At 40.0% G+C, this 26,808-nt stretch overlaps 1 protein-coding gene across 1 annotated transcript in view; it reads right to left on the bottom strand.

The window, feature by feature from the left end:
- The window catches only part of PHEX (phosphate regulating endopeptidase X-linked), a 239,938-nt gene that overhangs the window by 79,977 nt on the left and 133,153 nt on the right, over nucleotides 1-26,808 (bottom strand). Inside the window, exon 12 of the mRNA XM_075850790.1 lies at nucleotides 24,649-24,750. Within this exon, the coding sequence (XP_075706905.1) occupies nucleotides 24,649-24,750 (102 nt within the window). The remainder of the gene's footprint in view (nucleotides 1-24,648; nucleotides 24,751-26,808) is intronic.

Below are 26,808 nucleotides of genomic sequence, written 5' to 3'. Positions count from 1 at the left end.
TATCCTTCTATAACTCACTTTACAATATCCCCTCCACAACAGGCATAGATGAATTATCTGCTAATTTCCTATCCTCTATTAAATTACCAACATTATCTGAAACTGATAAGGAACGTCTTCTTGTACCCTTCCAACTAGCAGAATTAAAATCAGCCTTACATTCCATTCCTAATGGAAAGAGCCCGGGCCCAGATGGTCTCCCAATCTACTATTATAAAAAATTTGAAGACACCCTCCTCCTTAAGTTTTTAGAGGTCTGTAATTCCCTCATGCGGGGTTCGACCCTTCCTCCACAAGCCTTAAAGGCTCACATCACATTACTCCCTAAAGAGGGGAAAGACGCAAAACATTGTGGGAATTACCGTCCTATTTCCCTCCTAAACACAGACTTAAAATGGTGGGCTAAGTTACTTGCTAATAGGATTGGAGGACTTCTTCCAGCCCTCATTCGTCCTGAACAGACAGGTTTTGTCCAAGGAAGAGATGGGAAACACAATACATCACGTTTAATCCACCTGATCTCCCATGTCAGGAAACACAAACTCCCTCTAGTAGTCCTGGGAAGAACTATATCCCCAGCATCCACTTTCCCTCACGCTGGGTTATTCACTTACTGAAGGAAGTATTTGGAGCAATATGAATAATGTACCCCTTTATAAAACCTTCCAATCCTCTACACCTCCTAGTTTAGATGTTATCCTGGATAATTTCCTTCACTCTGAGATCATAAAAACTATGAGTAAACAATTTCTAAATAAATTTGCAACTTTGTCATCTCCATCTTGGTTAGATACTCTACTTTCATTCCCCTCCCCTCTGAAAAAAATGATTTAAAAAATGTACAATGAACTTGTAGGGAGGGATGCACCTCCTAAACCTTCCTTCATACTTGCTCGGGAAAGAGAATTATCAATGACCTGGTCTAAAGAAGAGATCACCATTATCCTCCAAAATTCTCATGGCTTTTCACGATGTGTGAAGGTTCAGGAAAATTCGTTTAAATTACTGACCAGGTCGTATCGTACACCAGTTTTTCTGCATAAAATAAACCCGCTCTTGGATGATCGTTGCTGCAGATGCTTGGGAGAGAAGGGCTGATATCTCCACATATGGTGGGACTGTCCTTTAATCAAGCCTTTTTGGCTAGAGATATTAACTAGTATACTCCAAATAACTGGGTGGAATGCACCCCACTCCCCAACAATGATATTTCTTTGGGCTCCATCTGACTCTTTTAAACCCTCCGGTAAAAATCGTTCCACCCACTTACTGACAGCAGCCAAACTCTTGATACCTTTCAAATGGAGATCCATTTCTCCTCCAACCTATAGAGAATGGGTAGACAAAGTAGACCACATTTGTAGGTTGGAGGAATTAGCTAGTTGGGCAGATAGAAGACACGATGTGTTCGCTGTCACCTGGTTAGTCTGGAGGGAACATAGAGGCTCCTTGTGTTAATTGTGGACTGTGTTTGCTAACTATTTCATTTGTATTACGAATTCCCAAAGGATTTTCACCCCTCATCCCCCCTCCCTTAACCCTTATTACCCTCCCATCCCCTCACCTGCTCACCTAACGGGTAATATGTGATTAATCTATTTCTGGAACTGTGTATATATAGTTCTTTGCTTTCTGTTGTAATATTCTCTCCTTGAATGCCTTCATGATAAGATTCCATGTGTAGTGACTGTACTATTTAATGCATCACATACGTATATGCCTTTCATGCTTGTATTTGCTATTCTACACAAATAACCTGTTTTATTTTGTATGTTAAAAATATTCAATAAAAAGAGAATAACAATTAAAAAAAGAAGAGAAAAGTGTTTAACATGTCTAGCAAGATGAACCAAATTTATCATGCAGCAATAGTAATAAATTTGGAGCATTTTTAAGGTGCCTGGTGTCAGGGGTCCTGTGGATAATGTCACGTGGCCTACAGAGGATGGCGTTAACCCACAGTGTTACCAAGGGATTTGGTTTAGGGCTAATCCAGGGAACAGAGTATAAGGGATCCCCAGATATTCACCCTTTATCCCCTATACTAACTCTAGAGTAATTTCCCTTTGCATCGGCCGACATTGACAGGAAAGGTACTAAAAACAGGTATACAGGGTCCAGTATAGCGTAGGTCAGGGGAGGTGGCAGACGATCATATATGGTTAAGAAAGCCAAAGGTGAGGGCAGCCAGCAGAGGGTCGTCACGGGCAATAAGTAAGAGGTCAGGGCAAACGGCAAGCAGGAAAAAGGTCAACGTACCGGCAGAGGTCAAGCTCAGAAAATCCAACCAAACATTAATGCAGGTTAAATCTAGAAAGCTAAAAGAAACCTTATTGCTTAGGCAAGGATTGATAGGGAAATGTACCTTTTATACATTGGAAAACTGGGTTGTAATTTGGCACACACTGGTGGAAGGGCCAGCATGCACATTAGGAAGTGCCCAAAGTTAAGAAGAAGAGCAGCATCGATAGAGGCCGTAAGAAGACCTAAGAGAGGAAGATCTATGAGAGGGAGGGGCGCAGCGCCGGTTAGGAACCAGAAAACACTCTGTTGAGCTTAGTATATGGTGGCGGGGAACGGCAGCCATTACACCTGGTCTAAGTTTATGATGTCTAACAGCATTAGTAAATCTACCCCAAAGAGTAGTGTTATCCATGACTGGAAAGGATGTAACCACTATATTCTAGTTCTTACCAGGGCTTTGGAAACATGATAGCCATTACTGTTGAAAGAATATAATTGAATGGAAAATGAAGCAACCATCCACAAAACGTTCTTCCCAAATATTTTAGAATGGTCATGAATTTTATATTAACCCCTTCCTGACGTATGTCATATATAATTACTTTATAACCGCATATGGGAAGTATGGTGCAGGTTTATGGGCTGAACCCTGTCCATACAACGCAGGTGTCAACTGTATGTTACAGCCGACACTTCACTGTAACGAGCAGTCCCACTTGTTTAATAGCGATCAATAGCGATCGCAGCATCTAAGGCGTTAGAAATAGGAGGATAACCCCCTCTGACAGCCCATTGGCAACCCCCGCAATGCAATGTGGGGTTCCGATGTTTGGCATGGCAGCCTGGGGGCCTATTGAAGGCCCCCAGGTCTGCAATTTTTGTACTCCTCCGGCATGGCTTAATAGGAGACAAAATCAAGATATTCTGCAATACATTAGTAAAATAAAGGGGTTTTTTATTTACAAAAAAATATTCAAAGTTTAAAAAAAAAATAATTCTAATTTTTTCCCTAAAGCATTGTAAAAAAAAGATACATAATTGGTGTAAAAGTGTGAACTATTACAATATCACATTATCACATGCACAGTGAATGCTGTAAAAATAATCAAAACCCCAGAATTGCTGATTTTTTTGTCGCCTGATCTCCCACAAAAAAAAACTGAATAGAAAGTGATCAAAAAACTTGGATGTACCCCAAAATAGTACTATTAAAACTAAAGCTCATAAATGAGCCCCCATACTGCTCAATCGATGGAAAAATAAAATAGTTATGGCTCTCAGAATATGGCGACACAAGACAAATATAAAAACAACTATATAAATTTAGTATCGCCGTAATCATATTGACCCGCAGAATAAAGTTAAAATGTCGTTTTAAATGCACGGTGAACGCCATAAAAACGAAGCACAAAAAACAATGGAGGAATCACAGTTTTTTTTCATTCCACTCTACAAAGAATTTTTTCCCTTTTAAAATAAATCGTTCAATAAAAAACTACAACTTGACCCGCAAACATCAAGCCCTCATATGGCTATATAGACGGAAAAATAAAAAAGTTATGGCTTTTGAAAGGTGGGGAGGAAAAGAACGAAAATGAAAATATGCAAAATGGCTGTGGCGAGAAGGAGTTAAAGCATATTAGGGGTTTTCCAGTATAAATAAGTCACAGCAGGACTGGTACTCATTTTTATTGGATAAATGGAACTTTCATAAAAAGGACAACAAAAATAATATAATAATAATGTATAAAAAAAAAAAAAAACTTTTAGAAATATTAATTGTTTACATTTATAGAATTATCCCCCCCAATTTTGTGAAGCTTATAACAGGAGCAATGTATTTTATATCAGTCATCATCCTTCAGAGCTAGAGTAATGCACAATCTTAGGATCCTAACAGGCAAGAACATTTTACTATACATTCATTTATGGATAACATAAAACCTGAAAATGCACGATCAGAAATCCATGTGGTAATTATGTAAATGTGCACTTTCCATATATTCTGTTTATACAGAAGAAAATCCTACGGCAGCATAAAACAAACCACATTACCTGATCATCTAAACATTATAGCATCAAATTGACACAACATCTTGCTTAGCAGTTTACACAACTTAGAATTCACAGACTAGACACTTAACCAATAAGCAAGTTATACATATAGTAACAAGCAAGTAAACGAAACTGCATCAGGCGTAGAAGCCTAGACCGCTCTGGCTCCTGTCCGTAGATATACATTAAAACACTATTTACTAACTTGTTATATCCATTACAGGGCAGATCGTTAAGGAGAACGGAATTGGATGGACATTAATGATCTATAATGGCTTTCACCATTCAGGCTTTGTCAATAACGTCTAAAAGATGGTTACTGGGTGCTACAAAGCAGCAATTATTGGTGATCTTGGATTGCCAGCCATTATATAGAAATTGGGTTATGGCATCTATTGTAAAAACAAACATACTATAAATCAAATATCAGAGATCTCTACTCATATTTCATGTCACATATACATCCTGTACTTGCTATCTTGTTATAAAGCTTAATAAGAGCAAAATGTAACGTCAAGGAAATTTTGTATAGAGGAGATTTAAGCAGTAAAATGCATTAAAATTTGATCACACAAAGTTAAGTACAAGGCATGTGCCAAAATCATCATGTCACGTGTGCTATTTTGATACATTTTGCACCATTTCCTCTGTCTCTTAAATTCATGCAAATTTCCCTTATTATATGTAAATTTACAGGAAATTTCAGGAATTCTATCAAATTATTTTGGTAATATAATATATGATATTATCGTTGTTGTAGTAATTTTGGGGGAACATAATGCAACATTAATGCAAATACTGTTAAAGTCTTTGTTAAAATATCCATTGTCAACTTTTGTGCGGACATCTAGATCTCTGTAAGGCCTCATTCACACGAGCAAAAGCCACTTAACAGCTCCGTGTGGCATCAGCATATGATGCGCGGCTGCGTGGTTTTCGCGCAGCCGCCATCATTATGACACTCTATTTGAATGTAAACAGAAAAGCACGTGGTGCTTTTCTGTTTTCATTCATCCTTTTGACAGCTGTTGCGTGAATCACGCTTGTCCCACGGAAGTGCTTCCGTGCGACATGTGTGGTTTTCACGCACCCATTGACTTCAATGGGTGCGTGATGCGCGAAAAACGCCCAAAGAACGGACATGTCGTGACTTTTTTTCAGCGGACTCACGCTGAGTAAAAATCACGGACATGTCTGCACGGCCCCATAGACTAATATAGGTCCGTGCAACGCGCGTGCAAATCACGCGCGTTGCACGGACGTAATTCACGTTCGTCTGAATAAAGCCTAAGGGTATGTTCACAAAGGGCATATATGCTGTGGAAAAGTCTGCAGCGTATGCGAACCAGAACACAGAAAATCCAGGCCAAATATTTAAACCAAATTGTGATTAGTTTGGTGCATATTGTGCGTCGCAGAATACAGCTGCCAGAGGAAAAAAAATGGCCTATACTCACCACTCCTATCATTGCTTCAGCAATGCTCCTTTAAAGGGGTTTTCCAGGCAGTAAAAATTGATGGCCTGTCCTCAGGATAGGCCATCAATAGCTGATGGACTGGGGTCCGACTCCCAGGAACCCCCGCCGACCAGCTCTTTTGAAGGGAATGCAGCGCTCGTATGAGCTCTGCTTCCCCTTTATTTCTACTTGCTCACTGTGAATCTTCGACATGCATTTAGCGGCGATTCACAGGTATTGCAGCCTTCTCCCATTGATGTGAATGGGAGAAAAGGCTGAACCACTTTAATGAGATTTTATCACATATGACCAATGCATCCTGCGATTAGCTGTAAGGGTTACATGTGATGAATCACAGGAGACCACCTCGACACAGAACAGCCCGAAGAGCAAAGACGTGTTGCTATGTTAGCACTGCGAGAGGTAAGCATAGGCTTTATTTTTAAAACATTTTAACTGCGCAATTTGCTGCAAATATGCAGCGTAATCGCAGTAAATTCCACAAGCGAAAGCATTTATTGCGGAATTTGACAGTTAATGAGGATTTGTCACTAGTTTAGTAATGCCCAATCTCCTAGCTAATCTAATAGGCGCTGTCACACTGATAATGCTAGGGAAAATTGTGTCCCAAAACGTTTATTATTTTAAAAGTTATGAGCTTTTTTCTAAATATGCAAATGAGGCAATACTTGACAAGTGGGAGGTAACACCAGCGATTCTCCTGAGGTGGAGCCTCCTCACAGCCTCTGACGCTGTCCTATCAGCATGAAGCTGCTTCACACAGTGTGAGAGACTGAGGCTGGAGGGAAGGGCGATCACTTCAAACAGCCATCTCTCGGGCTGTGGACCACATAGAACAGATTCTAGTCTTTCACATGGCACCAAAATCACAGTTCTAGCTGTGAAACAACTGGAGATATCACCAGTTGAATACACAGTCAGGAATGGAAGCTGTATACTATATGATCACACTGTATTGCTGGGCTGGGAAGAGGAGAACTGTATGAGGCTGACTGGACAGCGTCATACAGAAAACATTACACCACCCAGAGTGACAAGAAAGTGTCACCTCCCATTTGGCTATTAGAGCCACATTCGCATATTTAGACAAATGCTCAATACTTTGCAAATAATAAAAAAAAAATTAAAACGAATCAGTAGTTAGGAGATAGGGAATGAATAAACTAGTGACATATCTTTTTTAAGTTCAATGAGGAACTTCTGCAACAAATGCACAGCGAATCCGCAGCATAAACTGATATGCTGCGGATTTAGGGCATGACCACACGTGGCGGATTTCCTCCGCAACTGTCCGCATCAATGCCGCACAGAATCTGCGTTGCAGATTCTGCTGCGGATCTGCACAAAATGTGCAGTAAATTGATGCGGACTAGCTGCTGCGGACTGCGGGAAAAGTACTTCCCTTCTCCCTATCAGTGCAGGATAGAGAGAAGGGACAGCACTTTCCCTAGTGAAAATAAACGAATTTCATACTTACCGGCCGTTGTCTTGGTGACGCGTCCCTCTTTCGGCATCCAGCCCGACCTCCCTGGATGACGCGCCAGTCCATGTGACCGCTGCAGCCTGTGATTGGCCTGTGATTGGCTGCAGCCGTCACTTAGACTGAAGCGTCATCCTGGGAGGCCGGACTGGAGACAGAAGCAGGGAGTTCTCGGTAAGTATGAACTTCTATTTTTTGACAGGTTGCTGTATATTGTGATCGGTAGTCACTGTCCAGGGTGCAGAAACAGTTACTGCCGATCGCTTAACTCTTTCAGCACCCTGGACAGTGACTATTTACTGACGTCTCCTAGCAACGCTCCCGTCATTACGGGAGCCCCATTGACTTCCTCAGTCTGGCTGTAGACCTAGAAATACATAGGTCCAGCCAGAATGAAGAAATATCAAGTTAAAAAAGCAAGACGGATCCGCAGCACACATAACATGTGCATGACAGCTGCGGACTTCATTGCGGAAATTAGAATCTCCATTGAAGTCAATGGAGAAATTCCGCCATGAGTCCGCCACTGCTCCGCAACAGACAGAGCATGCTGCGGACACCAAATTCCGCTCCGCAGCCTATGCTCCGCAGCGGAATTTTACGCTTCGTCTAAACGAACACTGCTAAATTAAAGTGGAAGTCAATGGACAAACGGCCCCGCTGCGGATTAACGCTGCGGAGTGTCCGCAGCGGAATTTAAGTGAAATTCCGCCACGTGTGAACCCAGCCTTATTATCCGCACCGCAGGTTGATTTATGCACGTATTTTGTGCATAAACATAGTCCTTATGCACATGTAGGCTACATGCACACGTTTTTCTACAGCAAAATACGCACCAAAACTCGCACCAGATCGCGCGCTTTTTGATGCATTTTTCGGTGCGTTTTCACGCTGCAGGTTTTGGTCATGAGATTTCCTGGAATCTCATTGACTATGCTGGAACTGTATTACGCTGCGGATTTGCCGCACGCAATTCCGCGCAGCAAAACCGCACGTATTATGTCAAACAATGGGGTATCACAGCAGGAGATGCAAGATAATATGGGTGCAAGCCCCAACAGAACCTCATCCAAAGTCCTGTGGTGAAATCCAACAAAGAGAGACTGCTGCTTGAGAAAGGTCCTATTGGATTGAAACGTTCTATATTTGGGTGAATAAATTCCTCATTTTTTGGATGTGCTGCCTCGTCTCTCTTTGTTGGATATATTCATATTAGTCTTTCCTTAAAGGAGCACTCCACTTTATTTTTTTATTGCACCCTCCATTTGTAAATTGGTGTTTCAGTGGGGTGCTGTGTGCAAAAATACTTACCGATCCCCGCATTTGGTCTTTTTCGGGTCCAGCGCCACTCACGTGATCTTCCCTCTGACTTGTCTGGAGTCACTGTGCTTTTGAAAAATCCGGAACTCAGGCTCTCAATGCATTCTTATGGGAGCCAGAACAAGGGTCCATAGGAATGCACTGAGAGCCTGACTTTCGGTGTTCTGAAAAGCAGCGATTCCAGACCAGGTTAGAATGAAGATCACGTGAGCAGCGCTGGACCCAAAAAACAACAAGATGCGGGGATCGGTAAGTATTTTTTCACACAGCACCCCACTGAAACACCAATGTACAAATGGAGGGTGCAATAAAAAAAATAAAGTGGAGTGCTCCTTTAAGGCCCCATGCACAGGAACGTGTTTTTGCGTCCGCAATTCCCCCGCAAATCCACGGGAGAATTGCGGACCCATTCATTTCTATGGGCCCATACACACTATCCGTGTTTTCACGGGTCTCCGCATGTCCGCAAATCCGTGCCGCAGAAACTCAGGACATGTCTTATTACGGCCCGCAAATTCGATGCGGACATGCTCATAGAAGTCAATGGGCCCGTGGAAAATGCGGGTACACCTCCGTGTGTCAACCGCAGTTTGCGGATTTGCGGAAGTGTTGCTAGGCGACGACCGGGAATGAGTTCTGTCGTCATCCTGTTTTACCTAGGCTTTTTTTTTTTATCCGCATTTTGCGGATTACATACGGATGAACTGCGGATTACATACGGATGAACTGCAGAGGACATTTCACGGAACACGGTCCTGGAATTTGCGGACCAGAAAAACACTACGGTCGTGTGCATGAGGCCTAAGGCCAGGATCACACACAGAATTTTAGTGCAGTTTTTGTCTCAGTTTTTCGAGCCAAACACAGAAGCAGACACAAAAGAGAGATGATGCAACAGTCTTTTCTTTATACCTTTCCTTTTTTTCTGGCTGTGGCTCAAAAAACTGAGCCAAAAACTGCCACGAAAACTGCATCAAAATTGTGTGTGTGATCCTGGCCTTAAAATTTTTCTTCTTTTTACATCCACTCCTGTGTTTGATTAAAAAAGAAACTGCCACAAATACTGCATGTGTGACTGCAGCCTTGATTGTTGATCTTTTTTATTATGATCTTAAAGACTACCTATGGGTCAGTTCACAGAAAGTTTTTTGGTGCTAATTTTGATGCGGAAACAGCAAACGGCCGAAATTGCCCCCTATTGATTTCAAAGGTAGGCAGAGACGTTCTTTTTCCCGGGAGGCTTTTGGGCGTTCGTGGGTAAAAAAAATTGGCATGTCCTTTTTAAATCAATGGGAGGCAAAAAAAAAAACTGCAGAGTTTGTTTCTTAGGGTATGTGCACACACACTAATTACGTCCGTAATTGACGGACGTATTTCGGACGCAAGTCCCAGACCGAACACAGTGCAGGGAGCCGGGCTCCTAGCATCATACTTATGTACGATGCTAGGAGTCCCTGCCTCGCTGCAGGACAACTGTCCCGTACTGTAATCATGTTTTCAGTACGAGACAGTTGTCTTGCAGCGAGGCAGGGACTCCTAGCATCGTACATAACTATAATGCTAGAAGCCCGGCTCCCTGCACTGTGTTCGGTCCGGGACTTGCGGCCGAAATACGTCCGTCAATTACGGACGTAATTAGTGTGTGTGCACATACCCTTAGCATTTTTCTCTGTGTTTTTTGCCCATGGTCCTTTCATTAGTTTCAATGTCCCTGGGCGAAAAACGCATTGTAAAAACGTGGAAAAATCCATGCATGCAGTTCAAAATCTGCCTCAAAATTCCTGAAGGAATTCTGAGTCCGATTTTTTCTGCCTGAAATAAACTCTGTGTGAACAGTGCCTATAACTTCCTGGAAACCTCTTGAAATAATAAGAGACCAAAAAACAAAATTTTTCTCAAATATTTATAGGGAAAAAAATCCTCTCTAATTTAATGCTAAAAGCTTTGTCCCATTAACAAGCTTTGGCCAATTTAAGAGGCGGAGCTAAAGTCTCTCCACAGGCAGCAGTGAGTCTTTACTGCTCTGTCAGAATCAAAATCAAATGAAAATCATAATGATCGCTAGGCAGTTGGTCAGTTTTTTAATTCTCCACTTCCCTAATTTCCCTGCATGTCCTGCACTGTACAATATATGTAAATTGAAAAGTGGAGTGATCTGCCAGTGGGTTCTACTTTTTTGACTCCTTCAGTACTTTTGCTCACAAGATTTATTTATCTTGCTGATGAATCCACAGTAGTGACAGAGTGGACCAGCAATAATTGGAGATGGCCACCAACACTGTTTGTATAGTTTATTACAAAATTAAATTTTACTAGTTCGCTCAATAGGCAAATTCTAGGTAAGTATGGGTCTTTACAATAAAGGACATATCTGTGACATCTGGTGAACATGTTTTGTCTCAATATTAGTTTAGCCTTGCGCCATATATTACTAATTGATTAATTTTTTTATTCTCTTCCTGACATTTTTGTATCATTGGTTTGTTGTAAAGTTGGTCCTGGCCTCGATACATCCCATGCATTTCTATGGAACTTAAACTAGCAAAGTGCATTGTTTAATTTAATCACCAGTTGAGTCCCATAGAAATGAATCTGTATTTTTTTTATTATTTTCTAATGAAAAAACATAAAAAAAACAAATAAAAAAACAACACCCATGTGAATTCAAGTGTTTTTAATCCTATTATTCTAACTGTATTAGGCCTCATTTACACGAGCGTGTGCGTTTTGCGCACGCAAAAAAACGCTGCGTTTTGCGTGCGCAAAAGGCAATTGACAGCTCCGTGTGTCATCCGTGTATGATGCGCGGCTGCGTGATTTTCGCGCAGCCGCCATCATAGAGATGAGGTAGTCGACGGCCGTCACTGTCCAAGGTGCTGAAAGAGCTAACTGATCGGCAGTAACTCTTTCAGCACCCTCGACAGTGAATGCCGATCACAATCTACACCAACCTGTGAATAAAAAAAGACGTTCACACTTACCATGAACTGCCTGCTTCCTCCAGTCCGGTCTCCCGGCCGTTGCCTTGGTGACGCGTCCCTCTCTTGTCATCCGGCCCCACCTCCCAGGATGACGCGGCAGGCCATGAGACCGCTGCAGCCTGTGATTGGCTGCAGCCTGTGCTTGGCCTGTGATTGGCTGCAGCTGTCACTTGGCCTGAATTGTCATCCCGGGAGGTCGGACTGGAGGAAGAAGCCGGGAGTTATCGGTAAGTCAGAACTTCTTTTTTTTTTTACACGTATATGTATATTGTGATCGAAAGTCACTGTCCATGGTGCTGAAACAGTTTAAGTCTTTCAGCACCGTGGGCAGTGACTGTCTCCTGACGTCGCGTACCCGAACATTTTTTGCCGGGTTCGGTTAAAACGAGTTCGGCCGAACCCGGTGAAGTTCGGTGCGCTCATCTCTAATTTGACACTCCGTTTGGATGTTTGTAACCAGAAAAGCACGTGGTGCTTTTCTGTTTACATTCATCCTTTTGACAGCTCTTGCGTGATTTTCGCGCATGCAACGCAGGACCGTCAGTGTGGCATGCGTTGTTTTCACGCACCCATTGAAGTCAATGGGTGCGTGTTGCGTGAAAAACGCAAGAATATAGAACATGTCGTGAGTTTTACGCAACGCACTCACGCTGCGCAAAATTCACGCATCGTCTAAACAGCCCCATAGACTATTATAGGTGCGCACGACACGCGTGAAAAGCACGCGCGTCGCACGCGCGTATAATACGCTCGTGTAAATGAGGCCTTACAATGGTTTATTGTAAGGGTATGTTCACACGGCCTATTTACGGACGTAATTCGGGCGTTATTGCCCCGAATTACGCCCGAAAATAGCGCCTCAATAGCGCTGACAAACATCTGCCCATTGAAAGCAATGGGCAGACGTTTGTCTGTTCATACGAGGCGTATATTTACGCGCCGCTGTCAAATGACGGCGCGTAAATTGACGCCCGCGTAGAAGAAGTGACCTGTCACTTCTTTGGCCGTAATTGGAGCCGCTATTCATTGACTCCAATGAATAGCAGCGCTAATTACGGCCGTAATTGATGCGGCGTTCAAGCGCCTGCACATGCCGGTACGGCTGAAATTACGGGGATGTTTTCAGGCTGAAACATCACCGTAATTTCAGCCGTTACGGACCCCCGCCGTGTGAACATACCCTAAGACTGATGCAAACTGATATATTCATCCATCAATCAGTTTGGATAGGTTTAAAAAATAATAATAATAATAGTTCCCATTCGCTGACAGTGAATATCTGAATAACATCTAATATTTGCCTGCCCATTTGCCTCATTTTCCAATGTTATCCTAGAGATCAGTTATCATCTCAGAAACTATCATGAGATTCACATTTGCACTTTCCATTTGCACTTCTGTAGAAATGCAAATGTACGGGTTTTCTTCAACTAGGATAGTAAAAGGCTTTAAAAACACAAAGGTGACACATGTAACAAAGAGTTCTAATTCTATCTCATCCATATTTATTTTAATCCATAAAGTGCATGTGACTGAAACAGCCAAGATATCTTTTAAAGGACTAAAGTGATGGCGTTAAGTAAAGTGGTGTGATGCTTTTAGAATGCAGATCTGCCCCCTCCCCCCAATCCCAAAGAAGATAAACACAGGTTTTGACTGTTTGATCGGTGAAGGGTATAACTGGTCTTTTTAACCCCTTAAGGACACGGCTAATTTTAGTTTTTTCATTTTTGTCTTTTCCTTCAAAAAGCTAGAACTTTTTTATTTTTCGTCGACATAGCCGTATGAGGGCTTGTTTTTTTTTTTTGCAGGACAAGTTGTAGTTTTTCATGGCACCATTTATTGTACCTCATAATATACCGGGAACCTGAAAAAAAAATTGTGGGGTGAAATGGGCAAAAAACAGCGATTACACAATTTTTTGAGGTGTTTGGTTTTTACAGCGTCCATCAGGATAAAAACGACATGTTCACCTTATTCTGCGGGTTGATATGATTACAGCAATACTAAATGTATATGTTTTTATTATGTTTTTCCACTTCTAGAAAAAAAAACGATTTGATAAAGAAAAAAATTTGATTTGTGTCGCCACATTCTGAGACCCTTAACTATTTATATTTTTCTGTCAATTGAGTGATGTGAGGGCTTATTTTTTGCGGGACGAGCTGTAATTTTTACTGATACCAATTTTGGGGATATGCGACTTTTTGATAACTTTTATTCAATTTTTTTGAAGAGATAAGGTGACCAAAAAGTAGCAATATACGTGTTTTATACATTATTTTTTTTACGGTGTTCATCTAGCGGGCTAAACAATGCTATATTGTGATAGTTCTGAGTTTTACGGACAGAAAACAGTTATGTTCACTTTTATTTATTTTTTCGTTTCAATAGTTTTTATTAAAATTTCAAAGAAGCAAGAATACAGGAATAAAAGCATAAGGGTATATTCACACGGGCTATTTTCAGCCGCTTTTTGGGGCGTAAACAGACCAAAAAACGGCTGGAAAATCGGAAGCAGAACGCCTACAAACAACTGCCCATTGATTTCAAATGTCAAATACGCCGTTCTGTTCCGACGGGGCGTTATTTTAAGCCTCATTTTCAAATAACGGCGCGTAAAAAGACACCCCAAAAAAGTAGTGCATGTCACTTCCTGAGCCATTTTTTGAGTCATTTTTCATTGACTCAATAGAAAAACAGCTCCAAAAAAGGCCGTAAAAAATGCCGCAAAAAACGCTTGATGCATAAAAAACAGCTGAAAATCAGAAGCTTTCTCTTGAAAACAGCTCCGTATTTTCAGCCGTTTTTTGTAAAGCGTGTGAACGTACCCGAACAGAAAGCATAGTCACAGCCAAAAAAATAATGCAAATATTTCAAAAGGTAAACAAGATAAAGAATATAGAAAAAAATAAATTAAATAAATGAAATAGAAATCATAGAGCCAGCAGGATTTGTCATATGCATAAACGCAATTACAAATTTAGTTTACATTTAGTTAGAGAGCACAAGACTGTTCACGATCTTGAAGGAAATGACCTATTAGAGCAAAAAGGGCTGATAGCCCAGGTTGTTCATATTCCTGCAAATGTCAGAAAGGCAAAGTTGCCATATGCAATTATTTTCTCATACATATAAGAGGTGCTGATCAAGGACAGCAATTCTTGTAAGGTGGGAGCAGTAGCGTTTTTCCAATGTCTAGTCAAGACAAGTTTAGCCATAACTAAGATTTTACAAGTCAGCTTCCTAAACTGAATGGGGACAATATCAAGATTCAGAAAAAGTAGAGCTAGCTGTGGAGACATGGGAACTTCAAAGGTAAACAGAGATTTCAATAGGTTAAACACTTGTTTCAATAATCATGAATAATAGGATAATCCCATAGTATATGAAGGAGTGTCCCTTTATGACGACAATTTCTCCAACAATCAGACTACTTAGAATTCGGGAACATCTGGTGTAAACGGTCAGGGGTATAGCATTAGTGTAGGGAAGTTTTAATAGCTGCTTCCACGTGTGAACTACATTGTAATGAGATGTCAATGAATCTAAAAGCTTGTAGCCATTGTTTGTCATCAAATGTGGTTCCTAAATTTCTCTCCCATAATCTAATAGGATAGGGTTTGCTGAAACCCACATTGGTTTTTAGAATGTTTCCTTTTGAAACCAGCCAAAGATTTTCAAGTTACAAGTGGGACGTAAACTATCATGATTCGAAAGAAAATGTCTAACTTGTCAAAATTTAAAAAAATCACTTTGAGGTAGTGAGAATTTTGACACTAGAAAATTGAAATGGCTCAGTTGGTCTTGTTGATAGATGTGTGAGAGATTCAGAATACCCCTTCCCTTCCAGCTAGTTAGATCTAGATTAGGGATAGCCAATTCAAGGAGATCTATAGTGATGTGCGATCTAGGAATAGGCAGTTGGCCTATTGATTCCTTTTGAAAGTAAGACCAGCATGTCAATGCAGCAGATGTGAGGGGTGATAAATGGGAAGGGGGCGGGATCTTACAAAAAGACAAAAATAAGAGTGTTTTTAGACTGGTACGTGAAATGTAGGACGATTCTATATGGACCCAGTGTTTGGAGAGATTCGCATGCCATCCTGGAGTTTACTGTGCCACAAAGGGGCTATATAGTAACCATACATGTTAGGAATTCCCAGACCACCTAATTTTTTGTCCATTGTAAGTATATAGGAAGCAACTCATGGTTTATGATTCGACCAAATAAATCTCGTAAGGATTTTTTGAAGACGTTGGAAAAATACCCTCGGAATAGCTATTGGGAGCGTTCTGAACAAATATAAAACCTTTGGTAGTAGTAACAATTTAAATGTTGCAACCCTGCCCACCCACGATACCACAAATTTATAAAGCTTAGAAATGTCAGACTGTATCACGTTTAGAAGAGGTTCATAATTAGTTCAGTATAAGGATTTATGTATAGGTGTCAAGGTATTGCCTAGGTATTGAATTCCCTTCTTCTGCCAATCAAAGAGATATTTAGTTCTTAGAAAGTGGAGTTTTGAAGGAGTGAGATATAATGGGAGTATTTGGGATTTTTGAGTGTTAAGTTTGTATAGGGAAATCTGTCCAAAGGCATGTATGCATTCCAGTGTGGCCTCTATTGCAGCCTCACGGTAAGATAAAGAAAGAATTATATCATCTGCGTACAAAGAAATAGTGTGGGTTCTGGTACCAACTTGTATCCCCTGTATGTCTTTATGTGTTCTCCAGAGCTGAGCCAGCGGTTCCATAGATAGAATGAATACGAGTGGTGAGAGTGGACAGCCTTGACGGGTGCCATTGGATATTTGGAAATTGTCTGACAAAACACCATTGTGTACTTTAGCTGAAGGTGCAGAATACAATCCTCTAATGGTGCTGAGTATATCTCCACAGAATCCCATTGTTTCGAGGGCCGAGAAAGCATACGACCAATGAATGCGGTCGAACGGCTTCTCAGCGTCAAGTGCTAGCATAACCGATGGTGACTTTAGCTTTTCAATATGATGTAAAAGACCCCAAACTCTTTGGACATTATCAGAAACCTGTCTACCCTTCACAAACCCCACCTGCTCCTCTACTATCAGCGAGGGCAAAAGGGGTGGTGAGTCTAGTCGCTAGAATTTTAGCATATAGCTTAATATCTGTGATTAACAAAGATATGGGGCAAAAATCAGGGTTTTCCTGGTTTTGGGATGGTAACAATCAATGCTGATTGATTCTCTGCTGATTGATTCTCTGCTGGGAGGATCCCAGATGTCATGGCCTTTTGGTAAAATCTGCATAGATAAGGAGCAAGAATGTCATGTAGGGATTTATAATAAGTGTTGGAAAGTCCATCAGGGCCTGGAGATTTGCCATTAGGTAATTTCTGAATAGCTTCAGAAATTTATTTTTCCAATACTGGGGAGTTTAGACTATACAGTTGGCTCCGACAGTTTGGGTAGGGTTTACCTTTTGTAAGAAATTCTGGATATCTCTGTCAGTTGGGTGTGGGGAAAAGGGGTCATTAGGCAAATTATACAGTGAGGAGTAAAAATCCTTAAACTGGTTAGCTATGTCTTTGGGGTTTAACACTTTCCTCTTTGTGCGAGGATTTATGAGGAATGGTAGATTGAAGAAAAACTGCAGCACTCAGATATCCAAAAAAGTGTTGGTCTTTATTCACCAAGCAATAAAAACTACAACGTTTCAACCCCTGTTGGGTCTTTGTCACCCCCAACAGGGGTTGAAACGTTGTCGTTTTTATTGCTTGGTGAATAAAGACCAACACTTTTTTGGATATCTGAGTGCTGCAGTTTTTCTTCAATCTACTGTGTGCAAGTTGTCCCGTTGGACCTGGGACATTTGTGCTGCATGCACCATCCCTTGCTAGGGATTATTTACCTTGTTTCCCTCATAAGGAACCTTTTCGGCTGTGCTGCTGATTTCTTTACGATCTATGAGGAATGGGATTCTGGATTTCTGATGAGTTTTGAGACGGGAAGCAAGCAGTTTTCCTGCTTCGTTGTTTTGAGTATAGTATCTAGCTTGGGTCTTCCTAAGTTTTTTTCATCGTCTAATAATAAGCTATTGCGAAGACGTTGGCAGAGATTAAATAGTTGATCTGCTCGCTGTGGTGTTGGAGTATCTTTATTTAGTGATTCAAGGTGTTGAATGTCCTTTGTAAGGGAAGATATAGTAGCTAATCTTTGTTTTTTCACTATATGACCTATACCTATTAGGGTACCTCTAATGTACGTTTTATGAGTGTTCCACAGTGAGTACACATTGATATCTGGAGTGTCATTCGTATGGAAGTATTCACGAATGTCTCCTTCTATATCCTTTTTATGCAATGGATGAGAAAGTAAAAATAAATTAGATCTCCATAAATAGGTTTGCATTATTGTGTTCCTCTAAGGTTCGGGTCACTGCAGCATGATCCGACCATTTTATTGTCTCTATAGTCGAGGTTTTAGCTAGAAGGAGCAATTCCTTATCAATGATAAACATGTCAATGCGTAAGTAGCTATTGTGGTGGGTTTTAGAAAAGAAAGTGTAATCTTTCTCCACAATTTGTTGTGTCGTCATACATCGTATAGGTTATTGTTCCAAAACAGATTGCTTAATGTTGCCTGAACATAGCGAGAGCGTGTCTTAGTGTCTAACATGGCATCAACTATAGTATTAAAATCTCCACATATCAACAATCTCCCTTGTAAATGTTTGTTTACAAACATTGATTCTGTGTGGTTTTTATGTGTTCTATGTGTTTTTACATAAACTGAAACACTTTATGTAAAAATCGGATTTGGTGTCTGTTAGGAGCATACAGGGTCACCAGGGTATATACCACATTGTTAATCATACAGATTAGTATGATAAAATGACCATTAGGGTCAATATGAGCTTGAATTAACTGAAAAGCAACCGAGTTTCTGATAGCTATTAGAACGCCTCTCGATTTAGTCATAAAATGGGATTGAAAGATATGGGGGAATAAATTATGTTTCATGCAATGGGCATCGGTGTTTAAAAGGTGCGTTTCCTGGGCACAGAAAACATCGCATGCTAAAGATTTAGCTTCCGCCCACATTCGAGCACGTTTATGTGGGCTATTAAGCCCATTTACATTTAAGGAGCCTAAAGTGAGAACCATTTTTCATTACAGAGGCATGCTGATAACCGCAAAATCTCACTACAAATAGTAATTGTGAACATTACATTTCCAAAAATAGGTCGGATCAGTGTAAGGTAGGTCCGCTGGTTGTAGAGCTGGTCTTTTTTATGCATGCTAGCTAAAATATAAACAAGAAATAACAGTAAACAATCAAAATGGGACATCACAAGTCCCTAAAAAGCAAAGAAATAAGAACAGATGCAGCTGTTCAATAGGAGGGGGGGAGAACAGTCAGTTGAAAGTTGAACCATGAATGGCCACCATCTTAGCACCATATATAGAAGTAAAATACCTCATTGGATTATTTAAACATAGGAAAGTTCTGATCTGCAGCCCTTTACAGGGAATAGGTAATAGCCTCATATGAAATCTCCTCAACGCATAGGCTCTTTACGATGCTTTACAGCTTGTCAATCATCCTTAAGCTGTTGGGGAACATTGTTAGGGAGTTTCTCCGGGACAGAAACGGCTATACCCCACAGTTTCAGGAGAGCTGTTCCATCCAATAAGGTTCTGATGATGTGCTGAGAATTATTGCGGTTAATAATCAGGCGAACCGGAAACCCGTTGCAGTGAGGTGCCGGCTGTATTACACATCTAAGCCACGTGAGCCCGCTCCATACCTCCCCTTAATGGATGTCATGTATATGTACGTGGCATGTCTTTAAGGGGTTTTTAAGCAATGAATAAAAAAAATAGCAGTATATAAAAAAAACATTCAGACATAAAGGAGGACTTAGTGTCTAGAGAATTTAAATGGATACAGAATGTGCCTGGGTTTTCCCCTTGCGATTTTATAGATTGTTATTCTAGTTATATCAGCCTAAGGGTTCGTCCACACGTTGCGGAATTGCTGCGTTTTTTTCCGTCCAAAATTGCGGACGGAAAAAATGCGGCAGGATACAGTAGCAGCAAAGTGAGGGAGATTTATCAAATCTCATCCACACGCTGCATAAATATTCTGAGCAGAAATTGACCTGCGGTGCATATTTTCCGTACTGCAGCACGTACATTTCTGCTGAGGAAAGTGAACTGAATTGCTGCGTTTTACAGAGGAGATGTCACCATCTCCCAACATTGAGAAAATCGCAGCAAAATACGCACCATTTTCTGCGGTCAAAACAGAGGAGATGGTGCATTTTTGCCGCAGCGGAAAGTCTGCTACTTTCAACGGAATTGCTGCAGAAATTTTCTGCAGCAGTTCCGTTACGTGTGGACAAGCCCTTAATGATACTATCATACAATATGGCAAAATAACGCTGCTATATAGAGCCCGCATAATAGTACAAAATAGTGCCAAAATACCAGGCAAATATCCAAATAATACTCCCTTAAAGAGTGCATCTTTGAAAACGTTCATATATATATATATATATATATATATATATATATATATATATATATATATATATATATATATAAATTGTAGCAGTGCAGCTACTGGACAGTGCAGAAACTGTCAGGTTTTAAGCAACCAGGGAGCATGTACAGCAGAGAGGGTTTTTTTCTGCTGTTGCTTGGGTGTAAAGCCCGGAATAGGGCCTGGTTTGCTGAAGTGTGAAGGAGAAGGGCGGCTTCCACTCAATACAGACAGTCCATGTCTTGGGCTGTCTGATGAGCCTAGTTAGGCTTCACCTGAGACGGCTCTTTAATTCAGGTGTGTGCTGTTCACACAGGGCTCTCAGTCTGGGGAAGACAGGCATGCTAGCCTGTGAGAGTCACCACCGTGTGAGGTAAAACTGTGAAGGTTTTGAGGTGCTGGGCACAGTGTCTCGTAGTGAGGGACACTGAATGTGTGTGTTAGAGGCTGGACGGCCTAGGGTTAATTTTGTATGTTTTTGTTGTAACACTGCTTGCTGTGGTGAAGACAATAAAGCTAGCTGCGGCTGGTTTAAACTTTTATTCCATGAGTTGGAGTGAACTTTCTATGTGTGCCAACCATCTCACCCGGGAGATGGCGATCCTGTGAGCTAAGTGGTCCCCAAGTTGTCACAATATATAATGTCTATCAGTGTGGTTGGTGCAACTTTCTAATGACTTTTTATTAAAAATAATTTGTACTTTTTGCGCTACAGCTGCGTTGTATCCTGTATACAGAGCAGCTGTATCTAGCACTGAAACATGTATTCGTCAGGTCAGTGTCAGCGGACGCAGGATAGAGCTGTTATCAATCTAAGAGATGTGATTGATTACAAGTGGATCACATAGACAGAAACTGGCCATAGATAGAAATAAAAAGAGAATGTATCCTGGTGGGCACTGGAGATAAAAAAAATAACACTCAGCCAAGAGCACATAGAAGAAAGTTCTGATTATAAAACTTAGATTATTCTAAGACAATCTAAAATAGCTTAATGAAGTAATATTTGCAAAGTAGAAAAACAAATGAAAGCTGGACTATACAATGAATACCAAGCAGCCCATTAGTGGTCATTGCCAGGATTTACATTTTGCACAGCTATTAGAAGTAACAGGAGCTCCACCCAGTGCATTTTAGTGGAAGCATATGGCTGAGAAAATGCAGATCGCAGTAGGAAATATCTTATCTACTAAAATACTCCATTTACCTGTGCACCATTGTAATGCTCCAGCACTGCTTCTACCCAATTTGTCTAGGATGGAGCAATTAGATCTCATATTTCCTATTTGAAATCTAATCATATATCCATTCACAATTTCCTCTAAATGAGAATAAAATTTTAATTTACAGCCAAATCTTGCTTAATACCTTAGCAATGTATACGGAAGTAAAGCAATTCATTTGCATATTTGTAAGACATACTAGAAGTCTCTCACAGCACACTGTCATACACTTATTGAACACTGAACATTACATTTAACTAACCTAATATATTTCCATTTTCTTATGATTTTCTTTTCTTTTTTTTTTTTAACTTCTGCCACATTTGTTTTACTTGCCTGTTCTGAATTTTATTATAGCCCCTAGATTATATCACATGGTAATATACATTTTTGTGCTGTTTTACATACTTGCAAATGGCAGTGAACAGCAGAATTCGGACTTAAGAATATGTTGAGATCAACTCATAGAGAATACAATGTAAGGTCTTATGCGCAGAGCAGAGCTTGTACGGAGCAACACATAGTCTACCGTTGCACATTCTTTGCATACTTATTGCTTATACTTATACAATAATGAACCATCCTGTCCTACCAAGGTCTAGTCTTGTACTGCCTATAAGGAATGTCAGACAGCTGGAAATCTTCAAATTTTTGCTGGCACTCACAACTAGCAGTAATACCACACAATCATAATAGTAGGCTTAATATGTTTTGAAGCACCAAAGGTTGTTACGAACTCAACCAAAAGAAAGAAGAATATTTTTATTGTGCAGCTATGAACCTATTGGTATTCAGAGCACCTACTTAATACTTTGTTGTGCCACCTTTTGCCATGCCCATATTTTGTAATGTCCGGCATTGTACTGTACATTGAGAGGTTGAGATATGGGCCCTGATTGAAATTATCTGCCATGTGGCGGTTACTCATCTGTTTACTTATATGAGTCTAACATCTAGTTACCATCACAGACATTGTTTTCAGCCCCTTTTTTTTTCTTATGCTCTACTCTCTGAAAATTTTAAAATGTGTTCTGGAAAAATTCACAAGTGAATCAGTTTTGATCGCCCCAGTGCTTCACCCACAATCATTTATTATTTTGGTGACATCCCATGATGCGTCATTTCCAACCACCATTTTCTTAATCTTTAGGGCAGAGCTTAGCTACAGATGTGTCCTTCCTTAACTTGTCTCTAAACCCCAAATATCCTAAAATGTACTGCATGGCGCGAGATGTTAGGAAAACATGTAAAAAAAAAAACATATACCTCCAACGGATTCCACCTGACAATGCCTTCCGTCGCCCATAGACTCTTATGTTAAAAAAAAGTATACATTTAACATATAGGTTCTTTTCACTGGATGGCGCGAGATTGTATTGAATTGGTATCATGACAAATTGTATAACTTAACGTAAATCAAGTTAAGGGTAGACACATCTGAATGTGCAAGTACTTATTGTCACCTGAATAGACAAAGGCAATAACATAGTCTGAGATGAAGTCTAACACTAATTTTGTAGAATAAGAAATTATTTGTCATGAAGATAAGGGCCCCTAGTTGCTACGATTCAGTAACAACCTATACAGGAAGCAGAAAGCCATTTCAATGTTTAGACAAAGCACATGTTTAAATACTATGTCCCAAATGACAAGAATGATTCAAATATCAACTGATATTTAAGAAATTCAAAACTATATACCAAGAAGTGCATCTAAAGTAATGTTTTAAGTCCCATAGTGGTCCACTTGACAAGTTAAAATCCTTTTCCTAGAAGAAAAAAGTTTTTGGCAAGAAAGCATTAATTACTTAATTGGGTGCGAAAACTCTTCTAGAAAGTACTGATTGTAAATGACTCACAGAGTTGGACTCTCCTCAAAATTAACATTTGGAATTTTGTAATCTAAATACTCAGTGTATAACAATAACTTTCCCGCAACATTTGTCAGATGAAATTAGTTAAATTAGTGTGAAACTACCAGTATAATAGTCATTAAAATAAAGTGGAGCTTTACATCACACATACGATAAACCTTTAATTCTTCACATGTAAAAATAATGATGAACGATTTAAAGGGATTATTTTTCGGGCAGTTTAGAATTATGAAAATCCCGAATCCCTAAAACTGAGCTTGGTAGTCCAGTACTCAACTACTTTTGCTATAACAGTATATGGCCAGCTCAGGGGTGTATCCTGTAGGGTAAAGTAGTAGGATATGCTTAAAGTGAATGTCCACCTTTTAACACCATGTCGTTTGTATGTGTTGTTTTTTTACTCTTTTTTTTTTTTTTTTTACCACCTCTATATCAATTGTATTACCCATTCTCATAAATTCAGTATTTAGTGCTGAAGAATTTCTTTGGTGGTTTTTAATACATTCAACATGAATAAATGTAATATGTATCTATATTTTGACATGTCAGTTAAGGCATGTCAGAAGATAGCATTGTTAAGGTCTGTAAGCTGGGGCCCCCACTGATTACTAGAACAAATGTACCCCTCCATTTTTTTCGTTTTGTGGAAATGTACCTAGAACTTCCTTGGAACTGTAATGCACGCATGCTATCGATGGAGTTTACAAAATACAAAAGTCTCTAAACTCTAAGCCAAATGGGCACAGAGCTTGGTAGAACACAATGGTCCCATTTAGTCTGGTGACCGGAGAATGTTCAAACTCACGGACCTCCACCAATGCCATCCTAGAATCTCAGCATTATTGTCTGAAAATTTAACTTTTTTTCTCATTTACTTAAACACATGTTCTCATTCATAGGATAATGGACAATAATATAATTTATTGCATCTTCTAATTTCCCAATACATGTTTTTAGGCATTCTTTTCTCAAAATTTTAATATGAATTACCAGACCAGTATGATATTGGATAATTGAGGGTTTTTCTAAAGATACCGCATGTGTCAACCTAACATTTGGTACTGAAACATGTTGGAATTCTTTAATCCAAAGCGCCTCAACATGATAGTTAACCAGTGTTTTACTAAAGGAGACATGGCTTTTTACTAGCTAGACAATGATTGTGGGTCCCTCTATGCTGCGTCAGTTGATATCGTAATATCCTCTCATGACTGGCAGACAGCAGCTTCGGTGGCATCTGCTATATAATTATAAAAGTCTCTTGGGGAAAGATAAAGGGTAAAATGTAAACCCTAATTTAGTGTTTTTTAGAGAAATCAAAATAAATGCAAAATGTAAAAATCATAATGTTGTTACTCCTACATGAACGCTACCTCTATTGGCACAAACCTCGTTAATTCTGTATAGCAAATGCAATCATAAATACTTTAAGTTTAAGATTGTAAAATAAATAACGGCAGTACCTTCTCTTTGGCTTTATTTTTGGTCTCTTCATCCATCCAGTCATTCTCTTTTTCCAACATGTCAATGAATGCCCAGCGGATTCCTTCAATAACTTCTTCCATCTATTCAACAGAAGTAAAATTTGTTATATTGTAAAGAGTTCAATACAGTAACATTACCTTAAAAAAAAAATTGCTGAACCTGTACAATCTAACAATCTCTGAAACAAATCGTTGTAACAATAGTTCTAATAATAGTACATTTTTACATTTAAATATTCATATCGGACTATTCTGAAAGGTGATAATTTTACAGATCTATTAAAATATGGCCATTAATGTGATACTCTAATAGAATAATACTAGAGGGTATATTTACACCAACTAAATAGCACCCCAAAGTACCAAAAGGGGGTGATCTAAATAGAATCTTGGATCATGTGGTGCATTCTGTGACTCAAGTTTCCGATGAGTCCTGAAGCGTATGTCACATGATCCTTTTTCCAGCTGCTGAGTGCCTGGATGTGATCATGTGATGCATCATGTGACTTCATAGAGACAGGAAATGCTTTTTGTTTAGTCTTCCTATTTGGGACATGGGGGGTGTTAGAGGATAGTATAACTCTTTTAGTGGATCACACTAATGTTCTATGTTAGGATTTGTCATAGTGACCGGTTTTAGGCTGAACTTGACATGTGGTTGGTTGATTAAACGAATACTATAAAGGCACAATAATGATACGTATGGGCAGCATTATTTTTATATTAGTTATATATCAATGTTGAGGCTTCGATAAACGTAGCAACTATTTACATGATTAAAAAAAATTAAAGTAGGTTTTGTGCTTTAGACATTGTTCTTTTCTGAGTAAAAATGGCCCCTGATCAGCTGAGAACAGAGTATTCTGCTGCCGTCACCTTCAGCGATCAGCTGTAATCTGCATGGAATCCCCAAACTATTCAATTTCCCTTCACCTGTTAGTGACTACCCATAGGCCTTTTATTCTGATGCATATGCCTTTTTACGCCGCCGCGAGCAGTAAACGCTCCCTGCTCTCAGCTACCAGAGGCAAACCCGCTCAAGTGGGTGGGATTGAAATCCACATCGATCCCACCTGTTTAACCCCTGAGGTGCGGTGGTCAATAGCGACCGCTGCATCTCAGTGATTTTAGAGGGAGGGGGCTCCCTCTCCCATCCCATCGGTACCCACCCACCCGCGATGCGATCGCGGTGTGCCAATAATTTTTGTGACAGCCGGGGGCTTAAATAAGGCCCCTAGGTTTACCTCTAGTGAATGCCTGTAAGGGCACGTCCAGACGTGGCAGAGTTTTTCCGCTGCAAATGTTGGTGCAGATTTGGGGCAATTATGCAACGATTCTGCACAAACATTTCCATATTTGACAGGTAATTCAGACGTTGCAGAAAAGACAGCGGATTTGCCACAGATTTCAGTTTTTGCATTGCAAAGGCTGAAATCTGCAGTGAAATTCCGCTTCTTCTCCGCAACAGACAGTGCATGCTGCGGAGGGAAAATTCCGCACCGCAGCCTATGGTCCACAGCGGAGTTTTCCGCAACGTCTGAACTAACTTTCCTAAAAATGTATTGAAACAACTGTAATAAATAGCCGCTGGAGAATTCCACTGCGGACTGTCCGCAGCGAAATTCCACAGCAATTCCGCCACGTCTGGACGTGCCCTTAGTTTTACACTGACAAGCAATAATACACTGTAATACAGAGGTATTGCAGTGTATTATAAAAAGCAATCAAATAATCGCATAGTGAAGTCCCCTGTGGGACTAAAAAAAAAGTTAAGAGTAGTTTAATAAAGTTAATAAAAAATAAATAAATAAATAAAAATCCCAAGTAAAAAAAAAATGAAAAACCCACTTTTTCCCCTTACAAAATGCTTTATTATGAAAAAACAAACAAAAGTAAAAAGTTACACATATTTGGTATAGCCGAGTCCAAAACGACCGAACTATAAAACGATTATTATTATTTAACCCGCACAGTGAACGCTGTAAAAATAAAATAGTAAACAATGCCAGAATTGCTGTTTTCTGTTCATCCTGCCTTCATAAAATTGTGATCAAAAAGTCGCATGTACTCCAAAATGGTACCAATAAAGAGTACAAGTCGTCTCGCAAAAAAAAGCCCTCATATAGCTGCATCGGAGGA

This window comes from Rhinoderma darwinii, chromosome 2 (genome assembly GCF_050947455.1).
Source record: "Rhinoderma darwinii isolate aRhiDar2 chromosome 2, aRhiDar2.hap1, whole genome shotgun sequence".
NCBI classification, from domain to species: Eukaryota; Metazoa; Chordata; class Amphibia; order Anura; family Rhinodermatidae; genus Rhinoderma; species Rhinoderma darwinii.
Note: the sequence above shows the minus strand (reverse complement) of the source record. Positions and strands in the feature narration are given on the sequence as shown.